The sequence below is a fragment of the Antechinus flavipes genome, chromosome 1 (assembly GCF_016432865.1).
Source record: "Antechinus flavipes isolate AdamAnt ecotype Samford, QLD, Australia chromosome 1, AdamAnt_v2, whole genome shotgun sequence".
Classification (NCBI taxonomy): domain Eukaryota; kingdom Metazoa; phylum Chordata; class Mammalia; order Dasyuromorphia; family Dasyuridae; genus Antechinus; species Antechinus flavipes.
This window is the reverse complement of record NC_067398.1, coordinates 215,410,085-215,432,805: the sequence shown is the minus strand read 5'-3', so window position 1 is coordinate 215,432,805 and position 22,721 is coordinate 215,410,085. Positions and strand designations below refer to the sequence as shown.

General features: G+C 34.3%; 1 protein-coding gene across 1 annotated transcript in view; it reads right to left on the bottom strand.

Annotated features, from left to right (window-relative positions):
• Window positions 1–1,292: 1,292 nt before the first annotated feature.
• GNE (glucosamine (UDP-N-acetyl)-2-epimerase/N-acetylmannosamine kinase) overlaps window positions 1,293–22,721 on the bottom strand; it is a 59,960-nt gene continuing 38,531 nt past the window's right edge. The window contains exons 8-12 of the mRNA XM_051996124.1: window positions 17,943–18,072; window positions 13,295–13,516; window positions 11,191–11,373; window positions 4,562–4,678; window positions 1,293–4,306 (exon numbers count right to left, since the gene is read on the bottom strand). Coding sequence (XP_051852084.1) covers window positions 4,071–4,306; window positions 4,562–4,678; window positions 11,191–11,373; window positions 13,295–13,516; window positions 17,943–18,072 — 888 coding nt within the window. The 3' untranslated portion in view covers window positions 1,293–4,070. The remainder of the gene's footprint in view (window positions 4,307–4,561; window positions 4,679–11,190; window positions 11,374–13,294; window positions 13,517–17,942; window positions 18,073–22,721) is intronic.

Here is a 22,721-nt window from a genome sequence, read left to right as displayed (position 1 = left end):
TTTGTGGATTCATCTGGAGACAAACTGTTTTTAGACTCCTCAGGGTTTGAAGTCTACTCTCTATCCATATAGAAGCTATCAATGGTTAAGGTCCGTTTAAATTGTTTGCTTATTTTGACAAAAAAGAATCAAAGAAAACAAACAAACAAAAACAAATGCAGTCTGTTTTTTGGGAGGTGGGAAAGGCTGGACACTATTACCGAGCTTCCTCTACAGACTGCGGGGGTGGGTGGGCAGCAGCGAGGCACTGGCAGGACAGCAATGGCTGCATTGCATCTGCACTCTAAGACTCTGAGAGTGTGCTGAGTCACTGCAGGTGGGTGTGGCCAGATCCCAAGAGACGCTACCTTTTCAGGGTTACAGTCTTTACCCCCTGTGTTTATAGCTTCTCTGCTAATCTCCTGGCTTGCTGCCAGGGCAAAGTAGCCACACTGTGGTAAAGTTCTCCCCACAGAAATGGCTGAGATCACTCTGGTCTGCTCAGTGTGAGCTGCCTGTTGTGCTCTCACAGCCTGCCTTCAGTCTGCACCTGATCTAACTGTCCCCACCTGTGAGCAAAACCAGATTTTTTTTTCTGGTGAATTCTGAGGATATCTTCTGTTGGTAATGTATTCGTAGGCTTTTTCAGTCAAGCTCTAATTCCGAGGCCGTATTATGAAAAAAAGTAGTCTGAGAGCAAGAAGGAGTTTAAATAGACATATGTGTCCTCTCTACCATCTTGGCCAGAAGTCCTTATCATGTAAGTATTATATAAATGCATAATCCCTTTCCTTCCCCTTATAAGATTTACAATGAGGAGGAAAAACCCACCATCTTTTTTGATATAGCCCCTTATACTTATGGACAACTCATTTTAATTGTGTTAGTATTTTGGTCCTTTCCAAGATTATTAGGTTATTATCTATGCTTAGTATTTTTCCCAGGACCAAGCAAAATGCTCTATGCAAAAATTAATGGTAGATTACTTAAATAATGAAAGTAAACAATAAAGACAAGTAAATTAATATAAGTAAATACATGAGTCCCCTCAATTTCACAATACTAAAATAAAACAATGTAGTTTCAAAAATAAACATTTTTGGACTATTTTATGATGTTAGGATTTTTTAAACTAATCTTAGCCTAAATATTAGAGCAAAAAGATGTCTTCTTTTTGATACTTAAAAAAACCTCAATATATCAAGAAATATTTAGCTTTAGAGAAATAACATTTCAAATGTGACAAATGTAAAATATGAATGATTACTGGAATGAGGGAAAAAAAGAACAAGAAAACAGGATTGAAACAGGACTACATATAAAGAGTGTCATTTATTTAGAATTTAGGTCAGCCCATTAAAACAAAACTGGTCATATTAAAATAAATTAAATGCATTGTACAGATATTTTTTAAATAATGATATTTAAGAATAAATTAAAATGATCAGAATTAATGTACATATATGCATAGGAGCACTATTCAGAATCACTTTTGTATTCAATGTTTCTTGTCTGTCAACTGTATTTGGCACATAATAAGCACTTAATAAATATATGATTGACTAAATTAGACCTAATGATTTGGTGTATGCAGCAGGTATAAATTGCTCATGTTTTGCATAAACGGTGTCACTACTGGGTCTTCATTTCCAGTACAAAGCCACCATGGAATGTCATAAAAATAAAACCTAATGATTTTTCAAAGTACCATTTTATAAGATCATCTAAATATATATTATTAAATATAAAACAAGATTAAAGGTAAAATATTATCTTCATTCAGTACAGAAAACACAAAACTGATAGGTTCAGACATTAACACTATCCTAAACTTGAAATAAACATAATTTGACAAAAAGTTGGAGTTTATTAAAAAAAAAAATAAGAGAACTGATAAAATGCAAATAACTGTTTTATATATATGTCATACTTAAAAACTAGCTGATTTCCACAAGAGGGAAACTATTGAATTCACAAATCAGTTAGCTTTCTACTCTTCAAATCAATCATTTGTTTTTAACACAGATGTTATATTTTGAGAAAAACCATAATTCTAAGTGAAATACCTCAATTTCACTCATTAAATGTACTGGCCCTCATTTCCATCACACTTTTTTGTATTTCTCTAATACATTTATTATGTATTTGTCTAATTCCTCTATGAGACAGTATTGTGTTTGACCTGAACTTTGTATTTTCCTGGGGCCTAGCCCTATGATCACTGTGCCTGGGCACTTAGAGCAATTGATCAATAGGATACTTATTACTATCAATAGAACTTAGGGATTAAACGGATCCAAGCTCTGATTCATGAACCTGCTAATTAAATTTAGCTGTAACATATACACATTGACCCAATTTAATTTTTCAAAGAAAATGTTTGCAGTCATTCTACCTCAAAAGACAAACACTAGATTACCTATTCTTTTGTTATGAAGGTATATGCTTTATTTTCTAAGGATTTTACTCTCCCTGTACAGTCCTGGCCCTTGGTAAATAGGTGTCCTCAAGCTCTAGGCCCAGTGGTTATGCTTATGATTATTTTTGGCTATTCAAAAAGAAATGAAGACAGGGTTGCCATAGCTCTTTAACATAGTCATCTAAAATTCTTGATTCAAGTTTCTCAAAGACTCTATCTGTGCATATAAATATATATCCATATGCATATATTTATTTATATAGGACTAAGAAAGTAAAATGGTTTCTTAGGTGGCTTGCACAGTTAACTTAGTTAATTCTCAATTGGTCATAGTTACTTTGCCTTGAGACTCAGAATGTTCATGGGCCATGTCTCCTTATTACCCAGACATTCTGGGAATGTCCATCTAATAAAATATGATTAGGCAGGTATAACATCTACCATATAACAATGCATTTTAAAGCCTTGCAATTGATTTGGGAATTATATAGTTCATTAAATTATTTACCTCTCATATAGATATATCTCTGATGTTAATGGGAGATAAGTATATTCATCCAAGTAAAGATACAATCTTATTCCAAGTGCTACAAAAATTGAGGCATCCCCAAACTGATGTTACATCTTCTCAATAGAAGTTTCAAAGTGCTGTAGAAACATAGGTATCATCACATGGATTTAGATCTGATTTCTTTTGTTGCTTTGTTCCACTTGAAGTTTCAAATACTAAAATTGTGGCTGAAATGAACCACTGAGGCTCATGATTTCACAAAGTTATATAATTTGATGGACAAATTTCCATTTATTTTATACGACCCCACCCAAAGATAGAGATAAAGGAGTCCAAAAAATTGAGGCAAATAAGGACTTAATTCTCAGGCTAGGCAGCATCTTGTTTTGCTGTGCTCATTGCAATCTAGGAAGGCAGAAGCTGTTTTCCCTTCATACCTTAATTAAGTAATGCTCTTAATATACAATTAACTCTCACAATCACACATTAACATTTCCCACATTTCTTGAAACTTCATTTCATTTAAAAACACAATAAAAATAAACCACTAATATCTGATAATTTAAAAAATAAGTAAAAGAAAAAAGTTATTCAAAATTAATTTGTTTTGCTTGACTATACATAATTGTAATGAAGGCTTTGTTGGGTTTTTTCCTTTTTTCCTTTTACATGAGGGCAAAGGGGAGAAAACAAATGTATATAATTGAAAAAAATTAGAAGGCAGGTCATATAAATCTTAAAGAAGAGATTTGTTGATTCAGAATTGCTTAACCTTAAGCAAGATTTTATTATACTAAAGTTTATGAGGATAGCAGGTCTGAAAAGTAATGGGTTACCTACATCTATGCTACAATATCAAAATATAGAACTTAAAAAAGACATTATGGACTATGATATAAAAATGAGTCCAAATCTATTATGCTGCTTTCTTTGGCACAGAGAGAGGAGACTGGTTTCTAAATATTCTGAGATCTAGCTCTATAAATACAAGGACAATAAATGTAGACAAGAAATAGAAGGCTAAACAAAGAACAAAGGTGCACAAATTGTATGCCAAAATTACTGGTAGCTAAAATTATTCATTTAAAATTTCACTTTAAAAAGACAATCAATAGACTATTAAATTTAAAATCTTCCTTCAATTCCATAGCTCTAAGTCCATCACTGTACTCGGCGTGTGGTATAATCTAACACCATACTTGCAGCACCAAGCAAGGCAGGATCTACCAAGTCTGAAACAACAACATCCACGGTTTGAACTGAAAACAAAGCTTGTTGTCGGATCACATCTTTGACAATGTTAATGTAGTGACTTGCTAGGACTCCAGAGAGTATCACAAGTGAAGGATTCATTGTGTGAAGAATATTCACAACACCGAGGCCCAAAGCTGTCCCTGCTATAAAAAAAGCAAAATACCACAATTTTTAAAAATGCAAAGATAAAATCACAAGATAATTTGAGAAACAAAAATAAATCATAGTCAAGAAATAGTAAAAAAAAAATGCGAGAAATTGAAAGTTAGTCACAGAATTAAAACTATTTCTTAAGGACATTACTTGAATTTCAAAACCATGCCTTACACTTTATAAAAATATTAACTTGTGCAGCAATATTTTGAAGACCTTTCCCAATAAGATGGATAGCCTCTTACCTGTTCTAAGAATACTAGCAGCTTTTGCATTGCCAAGTTTAGCTGCCTGAATGAGATGATGAGCACTAACAGTTTCTTCTTTTTTCATTGACATTCCTTCCACTAAGAGAAGGTCTTCTATTTTGGGAGACACAAAAAAGAGAGGAGAAAGGGAGGAAAAAAGAGAGTAGAAAAAAAGGTGGAAGGTGGGGAGAAAAGAAAGTGAAAGGGAGAGATGGAGACAAAGAGAGAGAGAGAAGGAAGATATATAGCATTAATAAATCCGTAGTGACATCTTAAGACTGAATTGTCATTTTCCCACTTAAACTTAACCCTTTTTCCCCTTTATTATTGGTACTATAATCTTCCCAAATATACAATTTATTACCTCTTTTAAAATTGAATTTTTATTGATACCTTTTGCTGTTTTATCACATTCATTTCTGGATATATCCTTCCCTCCCTTATAATCAGAAGACCAATAAAAATGAAAAAAGGCAGTTCAGTAAAACCAATCAATACATCAACTACATCTAACAGTATAGGTAATAGGTAATATTACACACCCATAGTTCCCTACCTTTGTCCTGAAAGAGAGGAAATACATTTTCTTAGCTTTTCTTCAAGTGTAACCTTAGCCATTATAATTACACAATGTATTATTACTTCTGTTTATATAGTATATATTGGTTTTTGAATTTAAAAAAAAATTATTAAAGTTTTGAGTTCTAAATTCTCTCTCTCCCTGTAACTTTGGCCTCTACTTTGAAAAGGCAAGCAATATGACACCCATTATACATGTGAAGTCATGCAAAACCTATTTTTCTTTTTTGGCTATGTTGTACCAAAAAAAGGGCAAAAAAATAAAGTAAAAAGCAACATGATTCAAACTGTATATAGAGTTCATTAGTTCTCTCTTTGGAGTGGATAGCATTTTTTTTTTTTTATCATGAGAATTTTTTAATTGTTTTGATCAGGGTCGCTAGGTCTTTCACAGTTGATCACCCTTATAATATTAATTACTATGCTGCTCACTTTGTATCAGTTCATATATGTCTTCCCAAGTTCTTCTGAAAACATTCCCCTCATCATTTCTTACAGCACAATAATAACTCCATCACACTTTTGTATACTGTTGTATTGTAAATGCTAACTGTAATCTGCAATAATTCATATAAATCTTTCTATGCTAGAGATAAAGGGAATTTTCCTTAAAATAATAAGCAGTATCTATCTAAAACCTACATCAAACATTACTTGTTATGGAGAGAAGCTGGATGCATTCCCAATAAGATCGGGAAACAAAGATGCCCTTTATCACCCCTATTATTCAATATTGTACTAGAAATGTTGGCTTTAGCAATAAGAAAACAAAAGGAAATTAAAGGAATTAAAATAGGCAATGAGGAAATAAAACTATCACTCTTTGCAGATGATATGATGACAAACTTAGAGAATACTAGAAAATCATCCAAAACCTAATTGAAATGATTCACAGCTTTAGCAAAGTTGCAGGATACAAAATAAACCCATATAAATCATCAGCATTTCTATATATTACTAACAAAGCCCAACAGCAAGAGATAAAAAGAGAAATTCCATTTAAAATAACTGATGATAACATAAAAATATTTGGGAGTCTACATGTCAAGACAAACCCAGGAACTATATGAACACGATTGCAAAACACTTCTTAAACAAAGTAATATCTAAATAAATGGAAAATATCAATTGCTTATGGATAGGCTGAGCTAATATAAGAAAAAAATGACAATTCTGCCTAAATTGGTCTACTTGTTCAGGGCCATACTAGTCAAACTGCCAAAACATTGTTTTATAGAACTAGAAAAAAATAATAAAATTCATCTGGAAAAACAAAACAATCAAGAATATCAAGGGAATTATTGGGGGGGAAAAATACAAAGGATGGTGGCCTTGCAGTACCAGACTTAAAACTCTATTATAAAGCAGCAGTCGTCAAAACCATTTGGTACTGGCTAAGAAGTGGTGGATCAATGGAATATTCCTCTATACAACAAAATAATCATGGTAATCTAGTATTTGATAAACCCCCAAACTCTATCTTCTGGATAAGAACTCACTTTTTCACAAAAATTTCTGGTAAAACTGGAAAATAATATGTCAGAAACTCAGCATGGACCTACATCTCATACCCCATATCAAAATAAGGTAAAAATGGATACATGATTTGGGCATAAAGGTTGGTACTATAAGCAAATTAGGAAAGCAAAGGATAACTTACTTATCAGATCTTTGAGGAAGGAAACAACTTATAATCAAAGAAGAACTAGAGAAATGCAAAATGGACAACTTTGATTACATTAAATTAAAAAGGTTTTGCACAAACGAAACCAATAGAAACAAGATTAAAACAAAGTACAAAGTTGGGGAAAAATTTTTTTACAGCTAGTGTTTCTGATAAAGGTCTCTTTCTACAATATATAAAAAACGTGACATCATTCCCCAGTTGATACATAGTCAAAGTATATGAATAGCCAATTTTCAGATGATGAAATTCAATCCATCTATAGTCACATGAAAAAATGCTCTAAATCAATAGTGATTAGAAAAATGCAAATTAAAACAATTCTGAGGTACTACCTCACACCTCTCGGATTGGCTAAAATGACAGGAAAAGAAAATGATAAATGTAGGAGGGGATGTGGGAAAACTGGGACACTGATACATTGTTGGTGGAATTGTGAACTGTTCCAACCATTCTGGAGAGCAATTTGGAACTGTGCTCAAAAAGTTATCAAATTGTGCATACCTTTGACCCCTATAGTGCCACTACTGAGTCTGTATCTCAAGGAAATCATAAAGGAGGGAAAAGGACCCACATGTGCAAATATTTGAGACTTCATTCCTCTCAGTAGTTCAGTGATCCAAGGTTATCCCAATAAACTTTGGATAGAAAATACCATCTGCATCCAGAAAAAGAACTATGGAGATTGAATGTAAATCTGCTATGTTCACTTCTTTTTTGTTTTTTGTTTTTTTCTCTCCCATATTTTTCCCTTTAGTTCTGATTTTTCTCTCCCAACATGATCCATAAAGAAATGTGTATGAAAAACATAAATAAATATAAATAATCCTATGCTTTTTTGAATTTTTCATATCCATCATTTATGTTACATAATTTATTACATTGTATGTGAATATAACATTTATCTCTCTTCCAAATGATGGACACCTAATTTGTTTCCAATTCTTTGCTACCACAAAAATGCTGCTATAAATATTTTATTGTGTATGGGAAGTTTCTGGTTTTTTACCTCAGGGATTTATTTAGCTTTTAACCTTAATGCTCATCTGTCACTTTCCCCTAAAATTCCACATATAAAGTAAATGGAAAAAATTCTGTCATTTGCACTTCCACAGTCTTTTGCATTTGACCCATTCTTTACTCCTATTGCAACAACCTCAATCCTAGTAAAATCCTCTCTTGTCCTCAACCAACTAGAATGTAAGTTCCCTAAGGACAGAGGCTATGAGGTTTTGATCATGTGTCTGACACTTAACAAATACTCAATAAATGCTTGTTTAATTAAATTAACTTGACTAGTTTAGATCCTGATCTCTTACTCTACTATAACACTAATCTACTTGCCTCTTCTTCCTCAAATTTCTCCCAACTTACTGCCTGGCTCTTCTATGACTCAAATTGGTATAAGAAATTCCTAATAAAGACGTTCCCTCCACTAATACAGATTGTCACCTGTTTTATAATTTATAATTTTAGTGATTTGCCGAGGGTCATAAAGGCAGTATGTGTCAAGAACATGACTTGAACCCAAATCTTGTAGGCCTTCTGTTCACTATATTATATTGCCTTGTTCCTTACTGTTAGCATGGAGAAAATACATCCAATGAAGCTCTAAATTGACAATGGGAAGACTTGGATGAATTAATGAAGAATTAAGTTAGCAGTGCCAGGAAAACAATATATACCATGACTACAATGATGTAAATGAAAAAATAAAATTAAAACAATATATACCATGACTACAATGATGTAAATGAAAAAATAAAATTAAATCAAACATTCTGTAATTATAATGACTAAACTAGATCTTAGAGAAATTGAGAAAATACAACTTCTCTTTGCAAAGGTATGGAACAATGGCTATGCAATATTACATATACTATACGACAAATGATTTATATATTGATTGGTTTTGTTGAATTGCCTTTATTCCTTTTCTAATATTTGTTATAAGGGATGGCTTGTTGGATAGAGGAAGGTAAAAGGTGAATATTAAGAAATGAAGGTAATAAAAAAATAAAAGAGCAATCACTTTGTAAAGGCCTGAACACTCTGAGCAGATGACTTGGACAACCAAGCACTTAAGGCTAATTACTTATTGGACAATACTCTATTAGCATATACTTGGAAAATGGCCCGCCCCACTATTTGGTACTGGCTCAATCTGTTGGTGTAGACAGAGAATTGTAAGTGGGATTAGAGGGTGGAGTAAGACAAGTGAGAGTGACTTGTTGGCGGTGGGGAGAGAGAAAGAAGGTGTGGACATTCCTCTGCCTGCAACCCCAAAAGACCAAGAATAAAGACCAAGAACTTTTGCTTATTCTGACTCCAGCTGATTCTAAGGTATCCAGGGCTTGGTCTTCACATCATGCAAGTTTAAAAATAATAAAATATTGTTTCTGAGAAGACAATGTGGTAAAAATCAAGGAATGCCCAGATAACTAGCTATAATATACTCATTTTCTAAGTAGAACTTTGGAATTGATTATAAATATCATATCAGTACAAATGCAGATTGTATCTTCCCCAAATCTGACTTGTAGAAAACTTGAATATAGTTTATAGTTTATTGAATATAGTTTATAATTATGCTTTTAGATATAGATTAGATATTGCTGATATCTCTAGTATCATCTGAAGCAGTAGAAATAACTTATCAACTTGTATTCATTCACAGAGGAGTCTATGTCATCATACATCACTGCTGCTGTTACTGCCAGATAAGGGAGATGATCTTCACTACATAAAACCTTTCCATTTTCCCTCCCACATCCCAGGGCTTGGGATGGGCATCTGAGGTGAGTAGCAGGAAGGGATCCCATGGCATTTTCTCCCAGGGCTGATACTGCAATTCACGTTAGCACAAAGATGACCCCAGAACTTCTAAGTGCCATTGGCAACTATGAAGACTGATGTCAAAGAGCAGAAAATTGGGCAGAAGAATAATAAAGCATACACTAACTGTGGCGTTAGAAGGGGAATAGTGAAGGAGAAGGCAAAGAATGCAGAGGAGGCTCCAGGGGAAGTGTATGAAAGTTATATTTAATGTACTGAAATAATTTTAAGTCGCCATAAGATAAGCTTAGTTGTTTATACTGATGTCCACTCTTAATGTCTTCATGAAATGTTTTCAAAGAGAAGGAAAGGGGTCAGGTAGAAGTAGTGGATCATGGAACAGAGGCCTCTTTAGCCTTGATCACAAAGTGGGCTGCTCCCAGAGTGTAGGGAGGCAAGGACAAGTGAGAGTGACGAGTGGGTGCTGGTTGCTGAAATCCGGAGAACCACAGAGAAGTTCTGGAAGGCACGGACTCTGCCTCTTTGGGGGAGCTTTTCATCAGCCTAAGAGTGGGGGAAATGTTGCCCAATCCCCAAAAAGTCTAAGACTGGGCCACAGAGAGAGAGAGACAGCATAAGGCGAGAAAGAAGTTCTACAAATTTCCAGTGTTAAAATATTTGGCCAAGTGTGGCAGAAACCACATGGCAAGAATTACAAAATGCTGTGGACTCATAGAAAAGAAGGATGAAAAGGGGATGGCATATAAATATCAATTATTTCAACTTTTTCAGATACAAAGACTATTTGAGGGAAAATAGAAATGTCTACACATTTCTCACAAAGTATAATGCCTTACCATCTCAGGGCTCTTGATAAAATGCACTTTTTACATTTAATCTGGATGGGATGATCCTGTGATAAAGTGATAGAGGAGGTAGGAAGAGGGGCCAATGACAGTGACTCAGCTGTGAGGGCCTCCTTAAAGAAAGCCCACAACCAGAGGATGCAGTGGATAGCTTGCTGAGCAGCAAGACCAGGATTCAAATCTAGCCTCAGACTCTCCCTATGTGACTTGGCACGTCACTTAACTTCTGTATACCTCCATCCTCAACTGTAAAATCAGGATAATAACGCTACCTATCTCCCAAGGCTGTAGAGAGGATCCAATGAGATAATATTTGTAAAGACTTAGCATAATGCCTGGCACATTGCAGGTACTATAAAATGCTAAATATTATTGTTGTTGTTCTTTTGGAGGCAAAGACAGCAGGAATTTAGAGATGTGGCAGATGTGGCCAGAAAATATGAAGCGCTAGGTTCTACTTCCATAAATATGAAACATTTACTTTGAGAAAATATAAAGATTTCTCCCAAAATTCATTGGTCTTTTTATATGGTAAATGTTTTTCATCACCGCAAAGAGAATATAATTTTAGGGTTAGGTGTATATTGGAGCCATATAAGTTAATGCTTAAAAAAAAAAAAAGAAAGAAAAAACAAGTATCTTCCTATTTGATTTCTATAATTTGAATTACTTATCTTTGTATACAAAAACCTTATGGTATTATTCTGCAGAAACCACCATACCATCATGAAGTTTCTTAGCTTCTCTCTGCAAGGCCATCCCAGAGGCGTAGGCCTCGATGCACCCGTGATTCCCACATGAACAGTCAGGTCCATCCAAAGACACCACGAGGTGTCCGAGCTCAGCAGCGCAAAAAGAGCTGCCATGTATCAGCTCATGCTGGTGAATGATCCCACCACCGATCCCTAGGGAGAGAGACGAAGGCATTCAGTCAGCATCCCCCTCCTCAACCCAGGGATCCTGGCGGGTTTCGGGGGCTCCCTCTTCAGGGGCCTGGAACTCTCTGGGCTGGAGGCTCCTCTAGCCCTCTGCTAAGGGAGACTGGCTAGCAGCCACCTCCTCATGCCTCTGACTCTGCTCTGCTCTGGGGCTATCAGAATTCTGCTGAAAATGAAAGCAGAGTCTCATGACTAAAGGGCACGAGCATCCCCCGCAGAGTTGGTGACACCTGTTCTGGCTGTCCGCAGGCCTTTCCTGGATCAATGAGCTGTTACTGCAGTAAAAGTCTCTGACTTATAACTGACCTCCGGGGAATACCAGGATTCCGGTTACTAAATAGGTCAATCAGGCAAAGGTCAAACTGTCATTGACAAACACAGGCCCAGAACCATAGGCCCCTGGCCCTCGAGCCAGAAGGAATCTTGGAAAACAACTACTTCAAATCCTTCGTGTTGCAGACGTACAAAAGACATGCATGAAGACCAGCCAGTAACAAACCGAAAAGGCCACGGGAGTGAGCAGAGGCGAGTATTTCTGGGGAGTGGAGGGACTGGGAAAAACAAAAACTTTGTTGAAATGAAGCAAAGTTAAGGAAGTAAGAAGTTGTGCTGCACATATGAAGCTCAGAAAACTGGTTCAAAGCAAGCAGAGAAGTCAAGTACGTGGGAACCACCAGAGACTGAACAAAACTAGCTGATGGTAGTAAAAAAAGCTCATGGGCCACTAACATTGGAACTTTTTGTAGGAAATATTAACATAATAATTTTTTAAACTTTCTTTTTAAAAAAACTTTTTATTTTCAAAACATATGCATAATTTTCAACATTCACTTCTGCAAAACCTTGTGTTTCAAATTTTTTCTCTCCCTTTCCCCCAATTCCCCCCCTAGATGGCAAGTAATCCAATATATGTTAAACATGTACAATTATTTTACACATATTTCCACAATTATCATGCTAGCATACTAACCTTCTACTCAGATATCATACCCATTGAAAATTAACAAGTTGCCAATTTACTTATAAATCAGGCTCTGGTTAAGTAGTATGCCAAATCACTAAGACTTTGTTATTCTTAGATGGATCCACTTTGTATTCTACCTATTAATCTGACTGGTGGGAGAGATGGTGCACTGTAGGTAGTCAACCAATAAATAAATATGTACCTACTCTCTGCTAAGCACTAGGGATAGAGAAAGCAAAGGGAAACAATTCTCTGCCTCTAAGGAGCTTACTATCTACTGAGCTTGCTATTCACAAGCAAGTAAATATTGGATATATTCCTTTCTTGCAATTTTCCCCATCATAGATATATGTCTATGTCTCGTCTCTCTTCTCTCCCTCTCCCCCTTTCTCCCCTCCTCCCTATCTTATATCAAACTGGGAATCCATAACACTCTAGGATATGTTTCACACAAACACAGTTAAATTACACTTCTCCATTATCCCAACTAGTTTTGTTTTTGTTTTACAGTTGAATTTTTGAACCTTGAGTATAGCCCTTTCTACTTGTTCCTTTTCATTTTCAATAAAATCAGCCTATTGTTCCAGCCGTTGTTTTTTGAGGTCCCAATTTTCATAAATCCCTTTGGCAATCTGATGAACTCTAGAGGATTTTCTCAGATTAATGTTTTTCTTAAACGTATAAAATAGATAACCTAGAATTTCAAAGACCAGTTTTTTATATATTGAAATATAATTTTATATGGGTGAACTTGCAAAGAATCGAATAGCATCAAAACGTTTTGGGAATAAGATTGACAAGCAGGAAAAAAATCAGTATTCACTGAGCCACACTATTCAATGGACTAAAATGTTTTCTCCAAGAAATCACCACACCTGTGTTGGACTTCCTAAATGAAATGCTGCACTGATTTGCTTCTCTCACCTGTGCCTGTGATGAGTGTCACAAAATTTTCCAGTCCTTTTCCTTGACCAAATTTTCTTTCTGCCAAGGCAGCACAATTGCCATCATTGTCTACCCAGACAGGGAGATGCAATGTATCCGAGATTGGGGTCCTCAGATCCACAGAACTCCATTCTTGAATAAGTTTGGTAGAATGTAGTACAATTCCTTCACGAGGATTTACACGTCCCCCTGTGGAAATACCTGGCCATAACCAAAAATATACAAACATTAGAATGAGTGATAGTGGGAATTGAGTGAACCACAATGACTCCATCTTGTGACTCAATTCTGAATCTAGTTCAGTTACTCAATTATGAGTCTACTACAATTGCATTATTTGCATTATCTGAACCTATCCCTGTGTGGTTACTTAAAAACTCTTCACTAAGGACCTAGCTTAGGCTTAGCAGAAACCCAGTCTTATAATTATATATTTCAGAAAAACCATATTTCTTATCTAAAAACTGGTCCTATATTGGTTAATCAGTTATTGTTCCCACATTCCTTTGATTTAATATAGACACTTAGGAGGGAGTTAGACACCTCTTCTTATTTTTTCAAGGAACTTTACCTGTTTGCTCTCTCTCTCTACTTAATTTGTAAAATCCCTAATTTTTCTCTAATCAAAAAAGCATTTTAATGGCTAATTAATTTCTTTTGATTAATTGGTCTTATTTGATTATTTCTCAGGCACAAAAATCTCTTCCCCTCATATTTGGGGGTCCAGTGCCAAAACTGAGACCTGGTTCCAGTTTGTTGAGCAATTAGCATGTATAGCTTAATAAATTTATCACTATTATTAATTTTAATAACATTATTATTAATGGTTAGATTGTGTGATGTTCAACTACGATAGTTTTAGCTCTTCTCAGCAATACAGTGATCTAATAGATTTTGAATGGAAAGCACCATCCACATTCAGAAAAAGAACTATGTGGATCAAATCATACTATTTTCACCTTTTTTTCTTCCATCTTTTTTCTCTCATAGTTTTTCCCTTTTGTTTATGATTTTTCTTTACCAACATATGGAAATAAGTGATAAATGATTGTACATCTGTAACTTAGATCAGACTGCTTGCTGTCTTGGAGAGAGAGAAAGTAAGAGGGAAAGGGAGAAATAAATTTTGGAACTTGAAATTTTTCAAAAATGAATGTTGATGAGTGGACACCCATCAGTTAGGGAATGGCTGAATTAGTTACGATATATGAATGTTATGGAATATTATTGTTTTATAAGAAACAATCAGCAGGATGACTTTAGAAAGGCCTGGAGAGGCTTACATGAACTGAAGTGAGCAGAACCAGGAGATCATTATACATCTATAACAACAAAATTATGCACTGACCAATTCTAAAGGACATGGCTCTTTTCAGTGATGAGGTGATTCAGGCCAATTCCAAAAGACTTGTGATAGAGAGAGTCATTTGCCTCCAGAGAGAGGATTATAGGGACTGAATGTGGATCACAACATAGTATTCTTATCTTTTGTTGTTATTGTTTTTTGCTTTCTTTTTGTTTTCTTTCTCTTTTTGATCTGATTTTTCTTGTATAGCATAATAGTTGTGGAAACATGTATAGAAGAATTGCACACCTTTAACATATATTGGGTTACTTGCTATCTAGGAGAGGAGATAGAGAGAAGAGAGAGAGAAAATTTAGAATACAAAATTTTGCAAGGGTGAATGTTGAAAATTATCTTTGCATATATTTTGAAAAGAAAAAGCTATTATTTTAAAAAAGGAAAAGAAAATATCCACTGATATTAAAGACAAAAAAATGTTGAAAATCATTGTTACATTTAATTGGGAAAATAATATTTTATTAAAATGAAATTATAAACACACACACCCAAATAAACATAAACAATAGTTTGCAAGTTTGAAATTTGGAATGTATTTCTCTAAATAGACACAAATAGTAATTAAGTTCCTGACTAGCCAGCAAGGCCAATTAACCCAAAATATAGTTGGAATTAATTTGTATTTCCCTTCAAGTTGCATAATACAGTGGGGATGAACACTGGATCTGGAGTCAATATGGGTTCAAATCCTGCCAGTCACTATCTATGTAACCCCCCAGGGTTTCACATTCCTCATGTTACAGATAAGAATTTGTACACACATATATGTTGACAGATATCCCTATCTTATATTTTGACAAAGCAACACTGACAAGGTTTAAAAATTTACAAGAAGCTAAAATCAGTGATCCATTATTTAATTTACAGGCACTGACCATTGTGAACCCTTCATAAATGGAGGGATATATATATATACATACATATACATACACACACATATATTTATGTATATATGTATATATGAGCACATAGTACATGCTACACAAAGAGAAGATATTCAATAGATTTTTATTTTTTAACATCACGATATAATCTTCAGTAAGCATAGGCTAATGGTATCTCAAAACTCCTACTTTGAATGTCAGCTCTCACATTTATTAGCCATATGTCTGCTGGCAAGTCCCATAATCTTTCTAAGTCTCAGTTTCTTCATCTACAAAATGGGCATAATAACAGATGGCCTATATCTCACAGGATTCATGTGAAGAAGAAGCCTTTTGTTATATAAAAGTTTTACATATATAAAAGATTACATAAATGAGAGCTATATTACTAATTTGCAGAAAAGACATTGTAATAAATGAGAATTGACATTTTTAGGTCCTTGAAATGCAAGACTGAATAATTTAAAAAGAAGTAGGGAAACTTGAGTAAGACATTTATTGAAGGGCTTCAAATTGAGAGAGCCAACCCCTCTTTTACACTATCTTCACACATAATATAAAAGGCTAACAAATCCTCCACTTCACCTAAGTCAGTTCTTTTTCTGTCTTCTGTGTATACCATATTCATTTCCGCAATTTGTACCTCCATCATTTTTCTCCAACTTAAAACAATCCACTCTGCTTTTCTTTGCTTATTCTTATCTAAATTAGATAAGATATCCTTCAAGGCTATCTCCTTTTGTGAACCATTCTATGATGACACCAGAAAATACTAAGTTACCTCCTCCTCTGAATTCTTATTTCATAAACATTACAAAGGCAGAGGCAACTCATGGTAGAGTAGACTCAGTGCTGGGTCTAGAGTCAGTAAGATTTTATTTCAAATCTGGCTTCAGATACTTACTAATAATATGAACCTGGGCAAGTCATTTAATTTCTTTTTGCCTCAGTTTCCTCATCTGCAAAATAGGGATAATAATAGCACTTACCTCACAGGATTGTTTAGAGAATCAAATGAGATATGTTTTTTTTAAAATAATAATAGCTTTTTAATTTTCAAAATAGATGCAAAGATAGGGTGAATGTCAAAAACTTTTAAAACTTTGTGTTCCACATATATTGTATCTAGGATACACTGTGACATATTTAACATGTATAGGACTGCTTGCCATCTGGGGGAGGGGGTGGAGGGAGGAAGAGGAAAAGTCAGAACAGAAGTGAGTGCAAGGGATAATGTTGTAAAAAATTATCCAGGCATGGGCTCTGTCAATAAAAAGATATAATTATTTTTAAAAAACTACCAAAAAAAAAACTTTGTGTTCCAAATTTTTCTCCCACCAGCAAGCAATACAATATAGGATAAACATGTGCAATTCCTTTAAACATATTTCCACATTTGTCAAGCTGTGCAAGAAAAATCAGATCAAAAAGGAAAAGAAAAGAGAAAGGAAAAAAACCAAGCAAACAATAACAATAAAAAAGATAAAAATACTGTACTTTTATGCTTCAGTCTCCATAGTTCTCACTCTGGATGCAGATGGCTCTTTCCATCACAAGTCTATTGGAATTATTTTGAATCACCTTATTGTTGAAAAGAGCCAAAACCACCACAGTTGGTTATCACATAATCTTTTTGCTATTTATAATGTTCTCTTGGTTCTGCTTACTTCACTTAGGCTTTTCTGAAATCATCCTGCTCATCATTTAATTTAGAATAATAATATTCCATAACATACATATACCATAACTCCAATTGATGGGCATTCACTCAATTTCCAGTTTCTTGCCATTACAACAAGGGCTGCTACAAACATTTTTTGCACATCTGGACTCTTTTCCCTTTTTATAATCTCTTTGGGATACAGATTCAACAGAAACTGCTGGATCAAAGGGTATACACAGTTTGATAGCCCTTTGGGCATATCGCTCTCCAAAATGGTTGGATCAGTTCACAACTCCACCAACAATGTATTAGTTTTATCACATCTCCTCCCAACATTTATTATTACTTTTCCTATCATCTTAGCCAATCCCAGGGGTGTGAAGTGGTACCTCAGAGTTGTCTTTATTTCCATTTCTCTAATAGTGATTTAGACAATTTTTTTCATATGACTAAAATGGTTTTAATTTCTTCATCTTAAAATTGTCTGCTCATATCCTTTGACCATTTAATGAGATAATATTTGTGAATGTACTTAGCACAGTGCTATGCTATGCTGCAATATAGTGAATACCATAAAATGTTTATTCCCATTATGAGACAATTATCATTTAATATTGCTGATCAATTGAAAATATACATCAGATCACAAAATATCTTACAATCTTACTCTGCATTAATATTAAAGTATTCCAAATTAAAAATATATATAAAACTCACCTACTCCCAAAATTCTGCAATTTAGTTTTACAGCTTCTGCTGCAGCCTCCACACACATCTGTAGAATTAATTTAATTCTTTCTTCATAAGTTTTAGGATTGGATTGAGTGTTTTTCTTAACTACTTCACCCTATAGAGGGAACAAGACCAGTAAGAAGTGAAATATATTAACATTATTATATACTGAGGATAAAAAATGATTACTGATTCAAGATTGATAATCCAAAGATAAAGCATGAAATATTCTGGGAATAGTTCTACAGCTAACAATACTACAAAATGGGTAAATCCTGTTAAAATTCCTTGTTAAGTCACATTAGTTTATCCAAAGTTTTACATATCCCCCCTTCTTATTTTTTAATCTAAATGACTTTTTTCAGTTTTTATCTTCCATTACTATTCTGTATATTACACATACTCCTAGAGAGTTCTTTTTTCTGTTTCATAGAAACAGACAGAAACAGTGCTGGGCAATGGGTATACAAAGACAAAAATTAAACAGTGCCTTCCTTGAAGGAGTTTATATTCTATCAGGAAAAACAACACACATATAAGTATAGATAAAATAAATTTAAGATAATTTGAGGGAGAGGCACCAGTATCTGGAGGAATCAGGAAAGGCTTTATGTAAAAAATGGTGCTTAAACTAAGGTTTGAAGGAAACTTAAAGCACAAAAGTAAAGAGCTGAAAGATAATATATCATGTGTAAGAAATAGCGAAAAAACTAGTTAACTAGATCATATAGTGATGTATTCTAAGTACTGAAAAGATGATTGAAGGAGGTTGTTAAGTGCCTTAGGTGAGTCCAATTGCTTTGGGTTTTTTTGTTTTAAACAGGAACAATTTAATTATATGACTTTGACACCCAGAATTTATAAGAAACATCTACAAACTTGTTGAGAACAACCAATATTCAGAATTGTAGAAGTGTCAAGTGCCATGCTCAGCACTGAGAATAACAACTAGAGAAAGCCAGTCCATGGTCAAGTTCACACCTGGAAGAAGACAACACATTAGACAGTTCAATTGCTGGGCAAAGCAAAAGACTTAAAAGTCCTAAATCCTAAAAGTTCTAAGACTGTTTGAATCTTTGGATTGTCAGCAGGTAAGATGACAATGGGCTTCCTAGCAAGGCAGGTGGTAAAGTCGGGGAGTACCAGCATTCAGAATTATAAGGCTTGTTTAGCAATCCACCTTACCTGAAGGAAAAGTGGAGATTCCCAAATCATGTCAGCAGTCAAGCAGATTGGATTGGTTCTAGGTGGTATGGGGCAAGAGTTGAGCAAGTGAGAATTCAGTTGAACCTTAGTATTAGTCCATGTGAACAATGTCTACAATTGTGGACATGATGCTTTTCTTTTTTTGTTTATATTGTTTTAAAGGAAATTTAAAATAGCACACAGACAAACTGAGAAAGCATATGAAGAAAATGACCAAAGATAGCCATGAAATATAGCTTTAAGACAAAATGAGGAGGAGAGAAAGAGAAAATGATTTGGTGTTTATATTGCAGGGTTAAATGGAGTGACCATTTAAATTCAACATCTGCAAGTATTAATTGGGACTTCTCACTTCTTTCTAGTTTCTTCTCTGGCTAATTTTTGAGCTTCAGCATTGCCTTCAACTTTTAAAGGAACAGAAACATACTTCTTCAACATTCATGTCCCAAGTCATTGAATTGGTCTTTGCAGACAACATTCTTATTTTGACTTTGTCTTCCAGCCATTTTCTTTCCAGTTGTTAATCCATTCATTCCTATTTTTGATGATAAGGTGGCTATCTATCTATGTATACAATAATCTTCTCAAGGTTTGGGGCCTTTGCTTTCTCAACAGCTTTGGCAACTGCTGTTTCTAATGCTCTTTGGTGTCTGTAGTCCAGCTTGTGCTACTTATGTTTGGATCACGGAAGGTCCCCAGCGGACACCCATACTTCTTGGTGGCCCTTCTCACCCATTGCTTTTGCAAGTGCATTTAGCACACATAGTGCTTTGGTGGGATTGCAGGTATGATCGCCCACACAGACTTCCAATGCTTCTGGCTATACCTCCACAAGTCCTCAGATTGTCTCCAAATTATCTCCAGCTTCTCCAAAGGTTTGGTAGGGAAAGAAACTGACTCTGACCTTTGGAGAATGCATCAGTCCAATTATTTTTGCAAGAAATAATAAATACCTCTTGTTCCACTGTGAAAGAGCAAAAACAAAATATACAGCAATGTCCCATGACAGCTTGCCTGCTCCTTTTTCACATTTCATTAAGATTCACACATTTACAGATGAAAGGGACCCTCTTAATCCTCTCATTCCAAATCTGTTCCTTTTACATATGAGAAAACTGAATCCTGAAGAAGTTAAGTGATTTGCCACACATAATAATGTCAGAGCTGGGATGTAAATTGGGTCCCCTATTTTCTAATCCTTGATGCACTTCATAGGGCATTCTTATAAAGATTTTACAAAGATGAGAAAATAATGATGTAGAGGAAGTTGTTGCTGTTATCTTTTCAGTTGTCTGTTTTGTCTAATAGTACATTGCATGATCTTTTCCATTTTTTGGGAAACTTTCCAGCATTAATATATGTTTAGAATCCAAAGTTGAGAACATTTAAATTTTGTCATTTCTAGCATTGATCTGTTCTCTGAGTATTTTATCAGGTCCAGTAATCCTCCCCAACTTCATTTTTCAAAGTGCTATTGTCCCTGTATCACACCGAGTACTTAAGGTGACTTGTATTATGGTTACTAATGATCATGGTGACCACCGGGGAAAAAGAAGGAAAAAAAACATTTATTAAACGGTTACAATATGTAGGCACTATTTATCCCAAGTTATAGAAAGGCTGACAGATGTGTTCCATATAACACCAACTTGTCTTTCCTCATTCATTTAACAAGGACTCTCAAAATGATTTTATCCAAATGGTTTTCATTCTAAATTCTCTGCAGGCATATTTTTCCTATTAATCACCTTATGCTGTTTTATGAAATTCTATTGCTTTCAATTTTCCATATTCCCCCTCTCTAATATATTGCAAATGAATTTGTGCTCTTAATCAGGATTGCCCTTGGAAGTTAGTATCTCTTAACTTTGGCAAGGACAACAAGTATTTACTATATGAAGAGATGTCTGTGTTCTTTTTGCTTTCTTTATTGTAACAATTTTTAATTTGATTATTATTAAGATATGGTGCTAAAAGTCAGATTTTACTCTTGTCTTCCTTCCTGTTTTTCCCAGAAATACCAACTTCTTTGAAAAGATAAGGTTGGAGATATTAAAACTGGGCAGTGTCTTCTCATTTTTATAATTTCTTTAAATTTGGTATTAATTTTAATCAATGTTCTAACCAGATTTGACTATATAAAAACAACTAATTCTAAAAACTTCCAAAATAGGCAACCAGTCATTAACTACATAATAAAATAAATAGTAAAATTTGTTTTTTGATGTTGTTCCACATGTGTCACATCCATTTCCTTCTCATTTGATTTTTGAAATATTCCTGATTAACAGACATAAGCTTCTGGAGAATCTATAACTTTTAGATTCCTTTATTTCACAATCTGGATATTTTTGGACATCATTTTTAATCATTTATTTTGCTAATTATCTTGACATTGTAATAAAAAAATCAGAAAGATAAATGTTGACTTGATTTACAAGATTTTAAGTTATTCATAGTTTTCTATTTCTTCATCCTCTTTAATCAATGTTGAAGCATGAACTTCAATTATCTTCTTAGTGGACTGTGCTTTTGAACACTTCAAAGTGAAAAGACTAAACATGTATTTCCTTAAAATCTTTAAGATCTTTAAGGCTGAATGGCTATACATCAGAAATACCATAAAAATGATCCTCTTTCCAGCTACAGATTGGATTAAATGGTTACTGAAGTCTCTTCCAACTCCAAAAGTCTGTGATTCTGACTTCCACGTGATGATAATTTTTATTTTCTCTAAGTGAAGGATGAAAAAAATTCTTCAAATTCTTTTATTTCCCTGAGGAGAATTGATGAACTGCCCCTTCACTTAGATGTAAATTCTTCATGTCTTTTTGGTTTCATTCATAGGAAGATTGTCAAACAGAACATAAGCTAAGTACTTGTTGGTTACTGAGCAAATATGATCATTTAACACCAAGTTTAATTAATGGTTATGGATCATTTAAAATGGCATGAACATCTACCCCCTCACACTGAAGAAAGAGGAAGAATTAAGGACTGTTTTATATTTTAATTTGTTCCATGGGCCATTTTGTTGAGGGAAAAGAATATTACCTAAGCAGACAACATTGTGGTGATGAAGCTCTACTTAGGCTATCTTTCAGCCAGCAGACTCAGGATACTGTTGGGAATATACTTGGAAAATTTTCTAATTAATTTGAATCAGTCAGAACTTGTACTCTGTTGACATAACCTTTCAGAAGGCAGTTTGTCTTGAAATAATAATGAGACAGAGTAGAACTTTTGTAAAGGACAACAGGTTACCATAGTGTAAGCAGAAGATATTTCTTAATCATCATTGATTTTAGATATAGAACTAGAAAATTGCATTTGAATCAGGCTAGAAAATAAAAGTGAGAAAAATAGAAGCGCAGGAAAAAAGGCTTGGAATAAAGCAGTATGTAAGGACAACAGAGACCAGGCACTTCTTTTACCAAGTAGTAGAATTTGTAACTCATTTATTTGTTCTTTCTCTACAATTCTATAAATCTTGAATTTTCTACTTTTTGTGTTTTCAACCTAAGTTTGTATTTGAGAGGGGGAAAGCAATCCATTTAG